The sequence below is a fragment of the Gobius niger genome (assembly GCF_951799975.1).
Source record: "Gobius niger genome assembly, chromosome: 19".
Lineage (NCBI taxonomy): Eukaryota > Metazoa > Chordata > Actinopteri > Gobiiformes > Gobiidae > Gobius > Gobius niger.
In genome coordinates, this window is record NC_136870.1 from 10,119,634 (window position 1) to 10,137,601 (window position 17,968).

General features: G+C 41.8%; 4 protein-coding genes across 4 annotated transcripts in view; 2 read left to right on the forward strand and 2 right to left on the reverse strand.

The window, feature by feature from the left end:
• The first annotated feature begins 351 nt into the window (after nt 1-351).
• On the forward strand, nt 352-7,684 carry eif2ak1 (eukaryotic translation initiation factor 2-alpha kinase 1). Its single transcript, XM_079576912.1, has 15 exons — nt 352-728; nt 1,894-2,061; nt 2,146-2,282; nt 2,389-2,432; nt 2,509-2,608; nt 2,683-2,763; nt 2,843-2,936; nt 3,005-3,053; nt 3,132-3,507; nt 4,074-4,182; nt 4,260-4,366; nt 6,571-6,685; nt 6,782-6,861; nt 6,974-7,207; nt 7,364-7,684. Exons 1-15 carry the CDS (start codon nt 533-535, stop codon nt 7,478-7,480), a joined length of 2,007 nt encoding a protein of 668 aa, XP_079433038.1. The 5' UTR covers nt 352-532; the 3' UTR covers nt 7,481-7,684.
• Nucleotides 4,384-6,122, reverse strand: LOC306978978 (ankyrin repeat domain-containing protein 61-like). The gene is made up of 5 exons (XM_079577734.1): nt 5,950-6,122; nt 5,699-5,793; nt 5,426-5,603; nt 5,127-5,327; nt 4,384-5,048 (listed from the first exon to the last, which is right to left on the reverse strand). The coding sequence occupies exons 1-5, from the start codon at nt 6,109-6,111 to the stop codon at nt 4,479-4,481; spliced, it is 1,206 nt and encodes a 401-aa protein (XP_079433860.1). The 5' UTR covers nt 6,112-6,122; the 3' UTR covers nt 4,384-4,478.
• A 127-nt stretch (nt 7,685-7,811) lies between the features above and the next one.
• usp42 (ubiquitin specific peptidase 42) lies at nt 7,812-14,595 on the forward strand. Its single transcript, XM_079577631.1, has 18 exons — nt 7,812-8,065; nt 8,940-9,183; nt 9,427-9,630; nt 9,703-9,813; nt 9,944-10,043; nt 10,144-10,211; nt 10,287-10,357; nt 10,425-10,507; nt 10,572-10,683; nt 10,761-10,901; nt 11,009-11,109; nt 11,373-11,538; nt 11,609-12,238; nt 12,315-12,394; nt 12,465-13,436; nt 13,512-13,729; nt 13,798-13,868; nt 13,947-14,595. The coding sequence occupies exons 2-17, from the start codon at nt 8,949-8,951 to the stop codon at nt 13,854-13,856; spliced, it is 3,351 nt and encodes a 1,116-aa protein (XP_079433757.1). The 5' UTR covers nt 7,812-8,065; nt 8,940-8,948; the 3' UTR covers nt 13,857-13,868; nt 13,947-14,595.
• A 1,077-nt stretch (nt 14,596-15,672) lies between these two features.
• LOC306978914 (cytohesin-3-like) overlaps nt 15,673-17,968 on the reverse strand; it is a 29,492-nt gene continuing 27,196 nt past the window's right edge. Inside the window, exon 13 of the mRNA XM_079577630.1 lies at nt 15,673-16,179. Coding sequence (XP_079433756.1) covers nt 16,107-16,179 — 73 coding nt within the window. The 3' untranslated portion in view covers nt 15,673-16,106. The remainder of the gene's footprint in view (nt 16,180-17,968) is intronic.

The following is a 17,968-nucleotide window of genomic DNA, read 5'->3' on the forward strand; positions in this document are numbered from 1 at the left end:
ATTAACGCAAAGTAATCACACGCTAGCAATTAAAAATATATTCCAGGATATTGCTTCTTCCTTTCCACAAATGTAGTAGTATTTCATCATCGTTGAACTGCGGTTATGGACCTGCGCATAATTAGGGCGTATCTGCCAGTAAGTCCTTTCGTAAAAACGAATAGTGTGTGATTTTGATTTATTATGTTCGCGTTTAGAGACATCATCATCATTATACAAGTGACATTTATTTGCATTAATATTATATGGTAAATTGTATATTCAGATGTTTTTTCTGATTATTTTCCAAACGTGACATTTTTCGTTGTGTCTGTAGTCCTGTACTAGCAGGCTGTCCCTGGTCATACTCCGGTGTCATGGCGGCTCATTAACTCAACATGGCAGGATAACTTTTTATGCTTTTTAAATGAACAGGTGCACCGATGGGATAGTTCAAGTGCACCGTTGGAAGAGGTATGAGCTGACTATAGTTAAGTGTTGAAGTCACATGAAAGTAAGAGGTTTTGTCAAGTCATCGAAGCGGTAGGTTGAAATGAACTGTTCATCAACACCAAGTGTTAGTAATAATGCTGCTGGAGCTCTACAGTCTGAGGAAGCTTCTGGTAGCAGCTCGCACCTTCTCCTTCACTGCAGGAGCAGGCTCCTTACGATCATGGGCGACGAGGTGGACAGCATCGTAAGCCTGTCCAGTTTGGCTGATGAAGAAGACGACGACGTGGAGTTTGACAGTAAGCAAGTTATAATTGTGGTTCATTACTAGTCCTAAGTATTAATGCCATTTTTTAAAATGTATTTCTGAGATTCAACTATATTGTGTTGATTATGCTGCGCTCATGTGTTGTGTTCCTTGATCACCGCCAGGGGCATAGTTATGTGGTGTGTTATATTATTAGTTTGCAGCTCTGTGAAGGGTGATCAACGTGACGACGCCCCGCCCCTCGTCAGCTGTAGTGAGATACTTTTAGCATACACTTACTTGGCTAAACTCTAGCTCATGGGCTTACTGTAGTGGTCTTATTGCCTATTCCAGCCCTTCCCAAAGTCCAGCACGTCGCAGTGCCCTTGTCAATCCAAAGATCTCAGTACAAATCCACTACATTCTAAGAAGATGTAATGTTAATTTTGCATAATTTCACATAACAATTCAAAATAGGGATTATTGGCTAAGCCCTGTGTGTGTCTGTGTGTGTCTGTGTCTGTGTCTGTGTCTGTATCTGTCTGTGTGTCTACAGATCTATCTACAGATCTCTATCTATCTTCTTGACACAAATACACAAAGTTCTTTTCCTGGGGCCCCCCAGGAGTCCCGGACCTTTGGGGATGGCGGGCCTATGCCACCACGATTATAGTGCCTTTCTATTTCAAACCCATTTTAATGCTTCTTTTCATTATTCCTTTATTTTGTGGGTACTCATTCATAAAATAAATGCTACGATGCACAATAAAGCTCACTTTATAAATGGCAGTTTCTGGTGATACTCTTGTGCTTCAGCCAAATGATAAACTTATGATCTTTTACCATTTCTGACATAATGTCATCATGAAACCTCTGCTCTTCATTTTGGATCAACCACCACGTTCATTTTCGGTGGAGGGCCTGTCTGTGCTGGATCCCTCAGATAAGGTTTATTATGTGCACGCCCCTCATGTGCATATGAGATGAGTTTTGTTTTTAGTTGGAGGAGGGATGAACGCACAGGAAAAAATATAGTTCTGAATGATCACATTTCACAAAAAGCCAGGCAAATGGACTTGGAGAAGAACATTGTTAAGATGATTGCAAAAGTTATCGAGGAAGGTAACATTTGCAATTTGTAAAAGAAATGTAGTAAATGTTAAGGGTGTTGTGAACTCCATTTTGTTTTATGCTTTGAATAATTTCTCCTCTTTCAGCTTCTGACGTTGAAGATGACAGAGAGGTGCTAATGGCTGGAAGATCATATTCATCTGTTCAAGAGTTTGCTTCTGCTATCCCCAACCACCTCCTCCTGGGCTCACTGCTGGAGCATCTCTGTTTTGTCTATGAGAATAACCCAGCGCGCTCCCGGATGCTGTTTAAAGGTATGGACACCTTTTAAATCTATGACTTTAGATTACTGTGTATCTAATAATACACTAATGATGGCATGTATTGTTTCTGTAAAGTCATTGGACAGCGACTGGCAGCCATGAACCTCCTTTCGCCTTTGGCAATAAGTGATGAGTTCAGCACAGTCAGACTGCAGCACAACCGGGCATTTACGGAGCTGCTTCACGCTGCCAGCTCGTCTCTCTACCCACAGGTGATTACACTGCATGGAGTTTCTGTTTCTCTGTTGTTTGCTAAATGTATTGTTATTAGTAAATTATAATAAAATGTTTGCTGTTTGTCCTTACATTATCATAAAGACTCAACCAAGGCTCGGTACAACCTCTCACAGTGCTACTGTAAGGTGAGATAAAGGTCTTGTCTTCTGCCTCACATTTATTTGTTACAATTAGATAAACATGTGTCACTGTGTCCCACAGACCAATAGAGGGACTTTTTCAAGCTCAGACTTCAAGGTATCTTAGTGAGTTTGAAGAAATCTGCAGACTTGGAAAAGGATCATATGGAAATGTTTTTAAGGTATTATCTTACTTATTTCCTTTCTTTAACGTTTCTCTTTATTAAAACATCACTAATGAAAACAAATGTTTTAGGTTTTAAATAAACTTGACGGGCAGTTTTATGCTGTGAAAAAAATTCTCATTAAAAAGGTTTCAAAAGAAGACTGTATGAAAGTAAGGAAAGCATTTTTGCAACTAATACCTGCTTCATACACACAGTGTAAACATATTGATATATTGTACATTGTTTTAGGTTCTCAGAGAAGTAAAGGTGCTCTCCAGCCTCCAACACGTGAATGTTGTGGGATACCACACTGCATGGATGGAGCATGTTCAACCTACTGCTTGTAAGTTCACTGCTGTGTGTGTATTTTACATTTTTAGGACACATGACAAGCATTTTGTCTCTTTTTAGATTCCCAGTCTTCCCTACCTGCACTAGAATCTCCAGAAGATCAAAATAGGTAAACATTGAAAATTGTAACAATAACAAAACCCAAAACGAAGGCCTTGACAATATTGTAATTGTTCATTTATTTCAGTTCGTCTGAGAGTCATATCAACAGCGCTGGATCTTCCATAGTCTTTCAAAGCCTTACTCAAGAGCTTTCTCTCACCTCAAGTGGCAAACTAAACTCAGAAGTAGACAGTGCAGCGGGAGCGTTAGTTTCTACTCCTGAGAAAGGACAAGTGATCTGTACAAAACCAGAGAATCGTGTCCCCGAGAACTATGTGCCTTGTGTTTTTCTGGGTCAGCGACCCATTCCCAACACCAAATGTCCTGTCATGGGAGCGGACAGTTCAGTTGTGTTTGAAGAGGAGTCCAGCAGAAGTAACATTGAACTGAGCAATTGTTCCTGCAGTGACAAAGAGTGCCAACAGAGGGTGGGAAAATGTGCAGCAAAACCTATAAAAGAGGTAAGTGATCTTGTAGGTTCTAAAATGAAATGAAGCCAGCATGACTCGCTCCGCCCTTAGCATGTCCAAAGTTAGTAATCCAAAATCCAAGATCCAAGATGTGCAGTTAAAAACTCTTTAGTGAGTAAAAAACATACATTAAATGACAGACAGGGGATTACTAAAAGAGGTCAAAAAACTGTTTGGCTCCATTCTGTGAGCTGCGCTCCCCACAAATGCGACACTGTGCGCAGCGTCGTGATATAGAGACACATAACCAAACAAAATATGACAAAAAACAATTTACCAAATACTAAAATTATGATTATGAAAATTATTACTTAAACCAGATAACTTGAAGAAAAGTAAATTAGGCCAAAATAACTATAAACCATAACCCCCAAATTACCAAAAGGTTGCCAAACAAAATAATTGTGGCTTAAACTGCTAAACTATTTACAGAACAAAACATAATTTAGGCTCCTACAGACCTTTTGATCTGCACAAAGTGTGCGCAGAATTTAGAGACAGCCTTGGTCTGACTTTATTCACCCCTCCTGACAGTAATGTGCTCCTGTATGTTGCAGGTACAGTTTCACCTAATGCTCTACATCCAGATGCATCTGTGTGAGCGTTCACTACAGGACTGGATTTCTGAAAGAAATGCCAAACCAAAAGAGCAACATGTCTTAAGATGTAAATGATAACTCTTTTAAAAGAAAGCATTGTGCTTAGTGTCTGAAGCCTCTGGTGTAATCTCTCTGTGTCCTCAGGTCCTTTTGCATGTGTGGACTCGGATCATACACTCAACATTCTGAAGAATATACTTGATGGGGTAGAATACATTCACTCAAGAGGCATCATTCACAGAGACCTTAAGGTATGCCTCTATTTATTGAATAGCACTCTCTAGGTATTGCTACATTAGCATCCAAGTGGTCAGCGTTGAGGTATTTGATACATTATGCATACAGTCATCTCCCTGAGCTGTCTCAAAGTATTTTATCTAAAATGTTCCACTCGTTAAAAACAAATTCGTACAAAACAGTTGGCAATATTTGTCGCCACTCCTCTCTGTTCTGAACACGTCGAAGGTAAATAAAAGCCTTGCAGATGCTTTTAAGTGATCTCGGCTCCTGGGCAAGTCTCAGTATTGGCCCCTTGAATTTAGACGAGCATGGAAGGCTCAGAGATGAGGGAAGGTGCCCACTTTTGTTGTGAAAGATGAGTGGTGAGGTCAACCCCAACAGTTTGGACAGGAGCTTGTTGTTTGTCAGTTTAAGCCCTCTGTTTAGGTACATAAACAGACTGTTTTCCCCAGCCTTGTTCACCTTGTTGATGTTTCCTCCATGGCTCAGGAGCAGGTCCACCAGCTCTGTGCATCCCATTTGACACGCCTCTTGTAAAGGCGTCAGGCCTTGATTGTTGGATTTATTTGGGTCTGCACCATCCTTCAGCAACTCTGTTATGCACCGGAGGTTTTCTTGTTGAGGTTTCGCTGTCATTGTTGCACATACGCTTACTGCAATGTGCAGCGGTGTGTTCCCAGTATCTTTGAGACCCTAAAATTACAACATTATCAATCTAAAAATGATGAATATGATTAGGAATTAATAGTAAAAAGTAAAATAAAAACTCACCATGTTGACATCTGCTCCCTGCTGGATTAAGTATACAATTATATCTTTATTGAGTGTTCCTGCGGCCCTGTGTAGGGGGGTCATTCCCATCTCGTCCACTACATCAACTTTAGCTCCAAAGCTAGTCAGAGTCTGGACGGCAGACAGGGCTGAATAGGATACCGCTATGTGGAGAGCTGTGTCATGACCGACTCCAGCCACCTGAAAGAAGCCACAAGTCCCCTTTTACTTCCAAATGTGAAAGCTTTATATGGCCAGTGTTGCAGCGTTGTTTCTCTGACTGCAACACCAGTCATTACCTTTGCGTTGACGTCCACACCATGCTCACAGAGGAGTTGTAGACAAGCCTCTACCTTGTCACGAACACCAATCAACATGACTTGGAAAGGAGACGCATTTGAGGAATCATTAGTTGAAGTCAGTAATCGTGGCCAGCTCATAATTGTCAAGTGCAGTGATGTTCGACCCAGTTTGTCTCTGTAACCGAGAAAACATGAAGCAGGCCTGTACATGCTCATTGTTTACAGTCTTCCATACAGCACATTGAGGAAAGTATGTTTGCTAGTGTAAACCTTTTTTCAGGGTCTGCTCCCATTGACAGTAAGCTCTTCATGCTCTCCACTTTTCTGTTCTTAGCAGCCAGATGAAGGGGATAGTTGGAAAGAGCCTGAGGCAAGGCAAGATGAGACAAACTTGAATGTATTACACAGCATGTAAATAGCAGGTAGAATTTGCTTTAAATATGTCAGAGGCAATAATTGTGACCCAAAATGTATGTGCACTTCATTGAAAACAGTATTTTAAAATCCCAATTTGTACTTACTTCTGAGAAAATCTTTCTTGGCGTTACATGGAATATTTCGATCAAGGAGTCACTTCCCCGCACCAAGGATAGTTGTTCTATAGCTTCAGTGTCTTCATCCATAATAGCAGCGGAAAAAAATTGATTGCTGTAGTTGTCTGGGGAGGAATCTCCTTCTGTCATTGCTCATACCGTCACCCAGCACATTCTGTGTTTATTCTCCCAGGTGCGTGATGGTTAGTAGCTTGTTTGTCTGGTTTTGGAGGCGGAACTCCACTTTTTGCCTTTGCACCTCTCATTTTAGAGTACCGTAAAAGAAAAACTTGTACTGTACTTGTCAGGCTCCTCCAGCCTAAGTTTGGTCTGATCACAGAGTTGCGTGGTGGAGTTTGATAGACTAACTTCCTGGTTAGACTGATAACTTCCCCGTTTTGGGGAAACACCCTTTGAGATAGTTTGACACTTGACAATCTAATTTGCATATTTAATTTAGTGCATCTTATTCGTGTTGCATTTTACTAATGTGGTAAACTTATAATACGTTAAATGCAGTGCATACAAACTTATTATTATAACAATGCTTTTCATATTTTATATTACTAATAATAATAATTTCTTATGTTTTGTATTTGTTTCTCTCAGCCGAGAAATATATTCCTCCATGGCCATGACTGTCATGTAAGGATTGGGGACTTTGGCCTGGCCTGTAAAGATCTAATTCTAGATGGACATGAAGGCTCAAGTTCTCCCTGTGGTGGTAATGCTTTACATTTTGGCTACAATCATTTGAAGACGCGCCCTGTCCCATACTCACATGTAGATGGTGCTGTTGCCTTTTTGACATACTCCGCAGATTCTTCACATACCACAGGTGTAGGAACGTTTGTGTATGCGTCGCCAGAGCAGTTAAAGGGCTCGCATTATGACTCAAAGGTAAACATTACAAACATATGATTCCAGCTATTGAATAGTTTCTGATATTGTTAACACACCACTGCAGCAAAAACAAAAATTCACTAAAGGTATTTATCTTTTTGTGTTGCAGTCAGACATGTATAGTGTGGGTATGCTGGCTTTTGAACTATTTCAGCCTTTTGGGACAGAAATGGAACGAGTTCGGTCTCTTGGGGATCTAAGAGAAGGAAAAATCTCTGATTCCTTTTGCTTGAGATGGCCAAAGCTTGTAAAACATATCCTGAATCTGACCGACCAAGACTCAAGCGTACGAACCACTGCCACAGAGCTTCTGCAGAGTGAACTATTTTGTAGTAAAGATACGGTAAGAGTAAATTGTTCTCCTTGTAATGAGGAGTGTAGTAATTTAATTTAAGGAACTGTTAATTCACTCCCTTTTGTTTTTGTTTTGTATTCGTTTATTTTCAAGATCTTTATTGATTAACTAATCCCATGTTCATTATCCCTATTTTGCCAACAGGTGATCCATGGTTTGCAGAAGCAAGTGGAAGAGCAAGACAAGGAAATTATACAGTTGCGAAGACGAATCAGTGAACTTGAAAGCTCAGTTTCCCTTTCTGAATCAAACAAAACATAAGACTTGAAACTCACAAGATGTATTGTATAGTATGCGTATTTGTACATTATTAAGCTTTACGCGTCTGGTTGTAAGAAAAGATTGTGTATAGCGTTGAAGTGATTGTTTTATTTTTCTTCATTATCCTGATAATAAAGGGTGATGTTGGCCGTGGCCTATTTATAAAGTAACAGAGCAGAGCGGGCCCTTGTGGTGGGTTCTTTGACCAATGAAAGATGTTTTGATGAATACAACATGAACTAGGAAAGTGCTGATTGTCCACAGTCATAGTTCATATGCTCTTGTACTCCACAGTCATAGTTCGTATGTTCTTGTACTCCACAGTAATAGTTCGTATACTCTTGTACTCCACAATCACAGTTCATATGCTCTTGTACTCTACACAAAGGTCGATGCATCACAGTTGTACCCAAACACGTTTTGCACAAGGAAACGGTTGAACAAGCCAATCAGAGCGCTGCTTTCACCACAGGTACCCGGATGTACCCGTGGGCAATTAGCTACGTCATTGTTCACCGCCGGACACCCGCTGGAAATAAGCAATGGATTTACAACTGCATTTAGGATGTTCATAACAAATACCAGGTGAGTGTGCTGTAGTTCTATCACTTCAATGGTAACTCGGCACTAGCCCTGGTGCTCGTAAGTTGACCTGGGAGACGGGGAACAGCGATAGTAGCCTTACACCGGTTCTCTGTCATGTCGGAAAGAGCAGCGCAGCGGCACAGTCACCGGTGTCGAGCCCCTCCTTTCGCGCCTTGCAAATTGTGCTGTTATTTAGTCCACCGCGACTCCACTGTCCTTGTGTGCAAGTGAAAGACTACACTGACCGAGTACCTGCTGCACATGGCGCGCATTTCTCCTCGCTTTGTCATTCAGCAAACGCCATGCCAGGCTGGCTAGCACTAGCATCGGTGTCACACACGCAGTGTTAGCCGCGCTAGTAATGGCTCCTTTCGGCATTTCCGTGGAGACCCGTATTTTCCAGCGGGTTACCCTCATCATACCCTAGATTTAAATAAATGCTGGCTCAAATTAACAACAAATGGCCCTAAAATGTCTGGGATTGTAGATGTTGTTACGCTTCTTGATCTTTTTCTCCACACTGCGTGTTAAAGGCCTACCCGGGCCGCGTTAGCCGTGTGAGCCGTGTGTGGCTGGAGCAGGTGGGAGGGAACAGCTGCGATCAGCGTGCTTCCGACTAGGACAAGGCGCGCGTCCTCCGCCGGAGGAACACGGGCATCAACACTCAACTAAAGCACTCTTTACATGCTTCATGTAAGCAGAAATACGCAAGCATTAAATACACATGGCGCTAATGGTTCTAATGATAATAAAGCATATTTTGTTTGAATTGTTAAATGTTAATTTCAGCCGTCCTCCTTTTGACCACGAGTATATAGTGGACTCATGGAGAGTCATTTACACAAGCATATGATGTGTCCATATCCCCTTACAGCAATGAACAATGACCATAGTTGACAGATCTTCAGAGCAGTCTGACTACGAGTCAGTCGGGTGTAAGCGCTCCCCGTTCACCAATAGAGACGTGAGCATGGACAGCAGCTGCTCCAGCAGCTGGGCAGTGGGACCCTCCGTGCCCAGTGAGTCTCCACGGCTCAAGGCTCCCGGGGGATGCTTGGGCCCCATGCCCGGAGCTGCTGTCTACAATGGCACGTCTGCGGAGCGGCCCAAAGAGCAAGGTAAGAGCACAGACTGCAGCTACTCACCTCATCTCTACATTTCTTAGCATGCTTTCTAAGAACAAACTCACATATTTGTGTGTTATTGTAATATGACCCTAAAGAGCAAATTCAGCCATTGTGAAGCCAACATGTCCATTTTATAAATTATGTAGTGCTTAATTACACAGACAGTCAACTTGCAACAGTGAGAAAACTAGAAAGTACCATTGACGTTCTTTCTTTCCTTTCCTTGTGCATCAGTTGGTGGCAGTGATGGCATAGAGTTGCCCCAGAAGGTTTTGTTTCCTCCTGAACGACTCAACCTGAAATGGGCCCAGGTTCATCGAATCGGGGCAGGACTGCAGAACATGGGAAACACCTGCTTCCTCAACTCAGCCCTGCAGTGTCTCACCTACACACCTCCATTTGCTAACTACATGCTTACGCGGGAGCACTCCAAAATATGTATGTTTTCTTCCACCAAACAACATTCACCTGGTGTTTTGCCCAATGACTAATCTTTGACTTGCACCATAGGTCATGAGCCGGGCTTCTGCATGATGTGCACCATGCAAAACCACATCATTCAAGTTTCTGCTAACTCTGGGAATGTTATTAAGCCTATTGGGGTCCTCAATGAGCTTAAAAGTAAGTTTATTGCTCATTTCTGAAATATAATTTGGGGAAATAATTGAGATGTCTGTTTATACTCAAGGAGATGTTAATTATGCTCTGGATTTAGATTAATGTTTGAAAATATCTGTCTGTTATTCCCAAGGAATTGCAAAGCACTTCCGTTATGGAAGCCAGGAGGATGCCCATGAGTTTCTGCGTTACACAGTGGATGCTATGCAAAAGTCCTGTTTACCTGGAACTAAGTAGGTTTTTTCCCCCTGTTTTTTATAGTCATATACTATTTAAATTATGTGAATATTTGTGTGCAAGATACAGCTTGAAAACTTTTGTGTGTTCATTTAGATTAGACAGGCAAACGCAGGCAACTACCTTCATCCATCAAGTGTTTGGCGGGTACTTAAGATCCAGAGGTATGACGACAATACACTTTTTTACATATAGTGTATGTGTTTCCATTGTTTTAAATAGTTTTTTTTCTTTTATAGTAAAATGTTTGAACTGCAAAGCAGTATCTGATACATTTGACCCTTTTTTGGACATCCCTCTGGAAATTAAGGTAATCAACGATTTCATTTTGAATTTTCAATTTTCTTTGTTGTTGACTCTCTCTCGTTCTAATTCAGACGGCTCTGAGTGTCTCTAAGGCTTTAGAGCAGTTTGTTAAGCCAGAGCAGCTGGATGGAGAAAACGCATACAAATGCACAAAGTAAGAAAATTACTGGAAAAGACAAGAATGTAAAATGTATCTTTAAAATAAACTTTCTTTGTAGGTGCAAGAAAATGGTCACAGCCTCAAAGAGATTTACCATCCACCGCAACCCCAACGTCCTCACCCTGTCCCTGAAACGCTTTGCTAATTTCACTGGAGGAAAAATTACAAAGGTAACGTGCAATATAGTAGACGGTGATGGGAATGAATGAAAACTTTTCTAATGAGTACATTTCTGTGATACCAACAGGATGTGAAGTATTCTGAGTATCTGGACCTGCGGCCCTTCATGTCTCTGTCCCAGGGAGAGTCTCAGGGCTATGGGCTGTACGCAGTACTCGTCCATTCAGGATTCAGTTGCCACGCTGGGCATTACTTCTGCTACGTTAAGGTATCGTTTTATCAACCCATTATTGCTTTCTGTTGGCCTGCTGGAGTGTTTTTACTCACATCTTTTTTCTTACATTTGATCAAATCTATTTGTTTGTTTTTCTTCAGGCGAGCAATGGACAGTGGTATCAGATGAATGATTCCTCTGTGTCAGTCAGTGATATCCGCTCTGTTCTAAACCAACAAGCCTATGTCCTGTTTTACATCAAGTGAGTCATAATTTTATCTTTATTTTAAAAGGTTAGAACAAGGCCGTCTCAGTTTTTAGCTTCATTTAGCTTCTTTGTTAAATTAGCTTCTTTGTTTAATGCTTGAATGTAGCATTTCATTGGTTTGAATATGAAGTTTGTGTAAACACAGATTTTTAGTCATGTTGCAAACTTTGTATTAAAGACTTAACAAACAAATTGATTGTTGTAAGTAATCCGTATTGCTCGGTTAAATGATTTTTCCTCTTCATTCCTGTCACTAGGACCAATGATGTGAAAAAAACATCTGACTACAACCACATGAACCATAACACAGGCATCCCTGGTCAGTCCTCACCGCGCCCAGTGGTGATACCACGGATCAACTCCACTCTCCACAACAACAGTGTGGGCTTCATCGGCCCACAGTTGCCCCCAAACAACAACAAGGTACTGCAGCAATATTTCTACTGCAGAAATAGGTTTGAGCCATAACATCTCACTTTCTTTGGTTTTGCAGGGTTCACTTTATGTCAATGGAAATGGATCTCTGAGGGACTATCCCAGTTCAAAGCCCAGCAGCAGTGGCCATGGATCCACTACCCCGTCCTCAATCTCTCACTCCATTAGCCGGCCCACAACCATCCCAGACCAGGACAAGCGGCAAAAGCTGTCATTTTTTATTGGTCAAAGTAAACCCAATCGCCCCACGCCCTCCCCGGCCTCATACAGCCAGCCGTCCTCTGCTGCCAGTTCATCCACACAGTCTACCTCAGATGCGCAGTCAGATGTTCGCTTCATTCCACGTCAGCTTAATCACGCCAACGGCGCAGTGCGTGTCAACGGAGACCATCAAACGGGAGGGAATGGGGCATCTCTCTTGGTGCCATACAGCCAAGAGTCCTCTGAGGAGTCCGATCAGGAGAACAGTAGCACTTTAGATAATGGAAAGTCCCACATCAGTAACGACGGAGCCAGGGAGGGCTTTAATGCAGCGTCATACAACACAAATGGAGAGACCAAAGTGCTTCATAATGGAAACGGATTAAATGGAGCCAGTTACTGTGTCTCTAAATCTAACCAAAATGGCCACTGTAATGGGCATCATAATGGGCATCACAAAGTCAATGGACATGAAGGTTCTACACAGGTACGTTTGTGTACTTATTTTTTATGCTCCTCATATTGTAACATAAGTTAAATCTCTGTTTCTCTTTGACATTTAGACACCTGATGAAAATCCTAATGGTTTGTCTTCTATGGGAAGTTCTACTAATGGAACAGAGCAGGGCAATGGTCTAACAAGGTAAATTAAAAGATTTTAAGGCAGTGTGTGCAGACATGAATGGCCAAACTTAATGTATCTTTTTCTACAGTAAAACCACAGCAGCCACTTCTGCCCAGAGCACTGAAGAAAATGTCCATCTCTCTGCATCTGACTCAAAGGCTCCGAGTGAGAGTGAGCCACTGTCCCAGCACCAAACCAACAGCTCTGCAGTTAATTCAGTATCAGAAAACGACTCGTCTGGAGAAAGAACATCTTCCACACATCACAGTCAGTCTGCTGCCTTATGTACCCCTGCTCCTGACTGCTCTCACAGCTCCACTCGGCCGCCTTTACACAAAGCTGGGAATGACGATACGGATGTAACTCAAACAAACGGCTCATCTGTGGCTAAAGAACAGCACCAGCACTCGAAGTCCAGCTCTAGAAGCAACCATGAGAGGGCGTCATCCAGGGAGCGGGACCGTGACAAGTGTTACAGAGAGCGCAGTACAGAACGAGAAAGTGACGGGGACCGCTACAGATCCAGGCGGGACTACAGAGATCAGCATCGATCATACCGGGACCGCGGGCCCGTTTATGATCGGTACCGAGATACTGACTCAGACTGGCGGTGGGAGAGGCCGTATCACCCGAGAGAACGGGACAGAGACAGGTGTGCGCACCATTACCATCACTCACACTACCGCCACCATTGGGACCGTGAGCGCCGGCATGGCTATGGCTACAGAGATGACTCTTACAACCGCTCGAAGTGGCACGAGAGTCGAGACTTTCGGAGCTTAAAGAACAAAAGCAATGGAAAAAGTAGGGACTACTATTCTTCTAAAGAGGACGATACTTTTCCAACCAATGACACAGAAAGCTTCATTCGGTCTAAGGGCTCACCTGTTAAAGCAGCATACGCTGTGTCGGGATCTGCCTACAACAGAGATGAGCAAAATTACAAACGGACCTTTGTCCCTGTGGCCAAGGAACGAGACAGCAGCTCTGATGGCGGTCACAGTAAAAAACATAAAAAGAGCAAGAAGAAGAAATCAAAAGATAGGCACCATGACAGTGGGTAAGTGTTGCTTTCTGCTTTTTGATTGAGAGTCCAACTTTTGTTTTTTTGCACTTACTTTTTGTCTTTGTCTAGAAGCTCTGATATTGATTCAGATCGAGCCACTGAATTAAAAAGAAAAAAAAAGAAAAAGAGGAGACATGGCAGTGAAGAAAGGGATAACCGTAAACGACGTCATGACGACAACAAATACAACGGTAGTTCACCAGAGAAGCGCCGGCGCACAGAGTACAACCATCCTGTGTCGCCGACTTTTAAAAGTTTATCTCACCATGATCTGAATGAACACACAGGTACTGGAGCGATCACTGACACTCGTGGACTTTGTACAGAGCTCTTGAATTTGATTGTTGTTTTACAGGGAATGGCTACAGTCGAAACACTGACTCCCATGGAATCTCCAGTTGTTCCGTCCCATGAAAATTAAACCATGTAAGTTTACCATTTTGAAGAATGTTTTAGTGATTTGGTCACAACATTGTTAACTATATGACATCTCTTTGATTGCAGACTTTCACACAGACCGTTATAAATGCGAAGAAACCGCACGAACATTTTGGGATGTGGTGCTTCTTTTCTGGCAGTTGTATTTTTTATCACAAATGCAAGTGTTTTTAAATACGTTGAATCTTTTGAAAGCATTGCTTTACTTACTGTACTTCTCAAGTATCAGTCAACTCTGATCACCTGACAAATGTTTAAATCAAAGACATAAATAATATATACTTATATGAACCCTAAAGGCCTGGAGTTTGAACATCTCAGCTGCTGCTCCGTGGTACTCAGGACTTGAAAACATCCATCATGCATCCATCCTGTGCAAGTGAGACGAGGGAGGGCAGAACCACGTGTGGAGTTAGTGAGGGCGATGTTAGGAGCGCTGACCCAAGTGCCGAGGTGGGAGTAGGCTTCACTGACGGATACCTCCATGTTAACCCTGGACACACTTGAGGACATTGCCTGCTTTTTCTTTTTCAAAAGTTAATTTTGAAAGATTCTCCCTCACAGTGGAGTCTGTTATCAACATCTCACTTTTACCTTTTACCACATTTAAAAAGAGAAACCTAAAGATTTGCTATCATGGCTGTGGACCACACTTTTGCTTTTTGATAAAAAATAATAATACGAAAAAAATACAGTTTGTTTGTGTCTTCTAGCGTCATGAGGAATACTGTGAATTTAATTTTGAACTGTACTATCAGTTATTTTTTATACGTAACAATCCTGTATCAGGATTTTATATATAGTTGATTAATCTTGACTTGTTTTCGATGTATGATTTGACCATCATTTCTGGAATTTACTGAGTATGATGTGCTTTTTCTTTTAGATTCATTCAACTTTGAAGTTGGAAAATTACTGTTAAACTGTTTTAGTTTGGCATGTCAGGATTTTACATTGTATAAGGTTAACGCCTTAAAATACAATTTGTCACTACCAGAAATTGTAATTTGTTGTGGCTCCTTGACCTCGTTTACAAGCTGCATTGAAATTAATGACAAATGCTGGTTGAGACGCCTGAAGATTTGAGAGACTTTTGGAACTTCCTGTCCGCCTGTGTTTTGTTTGAAATGGATGAACTGTTCTCTCACGATCCACTGCTACTTCATCTGTAGAGCTAAAAGTGTACATATTGTATACCTATAACATTAATATACAGGTCCCAAGACAAATGGCCAAAGACCTGGTGTGGTTAGTTGGATGCTGTCTGTATTCAAAGGACAAACTCATTTACATTTGTACATTTTTATTATTAAAGGTTGTCATTGTATTTATAGTATTCAGGAGATCAAGCCACTGAAAACTTTTGACACATTGTTATGAAAGTTTTTCAGCAAGTGGCTTGACCTCCCTTTGATTAAAAAGTCCATACAGTCAGTTTTCACGAGTTGAGAGAATCCAGTTGGAGCTTGCTCCAAGTGTAAAGAGCAGGGCAATTTGCTCTTTTATTTGCTGGACACATTAGGGCATCCTCCTTGACACAATGTCTGAGTAATAACATTGTGAGAAGACTTCACAGACTTACTGCACAAGATTTCTTCACTACTGTCAACTACTGTGACTATAAAACTAAAGATGAACAGGTATAGGCTACATAAACACAAAAGAGAAAAAAACAACTATGTACAATATATACCACTCATGCATTATGCCTTTTTGTAAAATTGGTTAAATAAATACAAAATAAATGAACACAAAAGAACGGTCCATTTAAATTAATTCTTAGATAGGTATGACTTACATGTTATTGACTTGCAACTGCAATCTGACCGTATGGTTTAAAAAGAAAACATAATCATGCCTTATTGGATCTCGGAACACAGGCTTACAAATCAGACCAGCTGATTCAAAATGTTTGATCTCCCCCAGATCAATTTATATGTAGCCTCAACAGAAAAGAAGTCAAATCTGAAACAGTTCAGGACTGAATTCTTCTTTGTCCCGGCGAAGCAGAGTATGCCTGTGTCCAGCAGGGGGCAGAATTGTCACAGCGTCACTGTCTTTGCAGTCTCCTTGCACGTTCTGTCCATATCTGATTCATTCCCCATTGAGCTCGTTCAAGAGGTCCAGGCCCCATAAACCTTGCGATAATATTGCTCCTTCATTTCTTCTCAGAACAAAAGAGAAGGACTATGCTGGTTGCAGACACGTTGGCGGAGGCGTCGGTCATCATTTTTTGTTGGCTATCCTTCGTTTTCTGGTGGCGAGCATGTCGTAGAATGGGTCCCTGCTGATGCTGGCTCTGAGGAGAGAACAAAATGAACGATTGTTTCATTAAAAGCTTCAAAAAAGCTTCGGGGCGACAGTGGCACAGATGGTAGAGAGGGTCGTCTCATGATTGGAAGGTCGGGGGTTCGAATACCACCTCCTGTAAGTGCACATTGTCGTTGTGTCCTTGGGCAAGACACTTCACCCACATTGCCCCCAGTGTCTGCGTACATTGGTGTATGAATGAGAGTATGAATGGGTGAGTGGATCCTTGCTGTAAAGCGCTTTGAGTGCCTAATGTAGGTGGAAAAGCGCTATATAAGTTGAGACCATTTACCATTCAAATTTGTAAACACTGGAATAAACATAGGAAAAGATCCAAGAGAGGGCATTGAATTTGATATATTTTCAGCTCACTAAAATCTCTGCATTTGGCATATCATATAGTGCCACAGGAAGAACTTGTCAGGAGCTGTGGAGGGAGGAGCAAACCCATCTCTTCACCCAGGAACCAAAACACATAAAAATAAAAACTTTGCCATTGCAAGATAGGGCTAGTGCCTTGGCAGAGGGGGCGCTCTTTCTTATATTATACACTGACAAAGTTACTAATTAGACTTTTCATGGGGTCACAGTTATTATTGCCAAAACACCAAAACCTGACATTTACCGAGTCAGCTCTGTTTCCAAGCAAATCTCTTGGCTCCATGTGTGTGTGTGTGTGTGTCTCGGAAGAAAAAAAAGATGTGAAAGTCCAAATGCTTTTTCAGGTTACACACAGTCAAAGCCTGCCAAATGCCGCGGCTGTGAGTTTGAGATTGAGAGCAGCAGAGTGTGTGGACTACTATCAAATGGTGAGCGAGTGGAGGCGGGGAAGCCTAGCAACAAACTGATTCTTCTTTTCTCTTTTTTTTCTCCCCTCTTTTTTTTGTTATAGTCAAAATCTGTTGGATGGGGCAGATGAACCACAAAAATATCGCTTACTGCTGAGCCTATCCATGTAGTAAAAGGAGTTGTTGTTCTCAGCTTTGTTTTATGCCATGCTTTTTTCTTTCATACTTGAGTAATATTATTTAGTTGGGTGTCGACAACAGGAAGAAGCGCACGAGAGACCACACGAGAGACCACACTTCTGCTTCACACCGGGCTCTGAACGCTGAAACAGGATGCCAACAGACAGCGTGGGTCATGTCCGGGTCAATAGGATGCGTTTACATGTACAAATTAGGTGGATTTTACAGTAAAATTTGTTATATTTGACCTTTTTTTTTCCCATGTCATAATGCAGATGCTTTGACCTGGCCTATCTATATGAAAATAAAACTCAAAATGGCAACTATAAAAACAAAGCGACTGAAATATATAGTCCACTGTGAATTGTCTCTCTTCTGAATGGATTAAGTGTCATTTTTTGGAGCCTCACCTGAACACGCTTACCATCACCTAAAGCTAATTCTATTCACTTTGCAGATTGTCAATGCTAAGTGGGTTTTCACACGTCATTAGAGCATAGGAGCATCTTGTAATATGATTTCGGCCCTTGATATTGATCTTTTTTTTTGCCACTTAAGGAGTGCCGGGGCCGATCTATTACCAACTACCGGGGCCCAATTCACAAAAGCACTCCGTTGGCACATTTGGATGGAACGGAGCGTGCGCAAAAGGCTGCCAAACACTTCTAAAAGTGAGAAATGGCAGGGTCCAACTAAGCCCTAACCAGAGGGAAGTGAGATTATGAGGCAAAGCAGAAGTCACCTCGGCGTGTTATCAGCGTGAGAGTGTGAGAAACAGTCATGTGCGCTCCAGTGTGTGTTGTGTGTGTG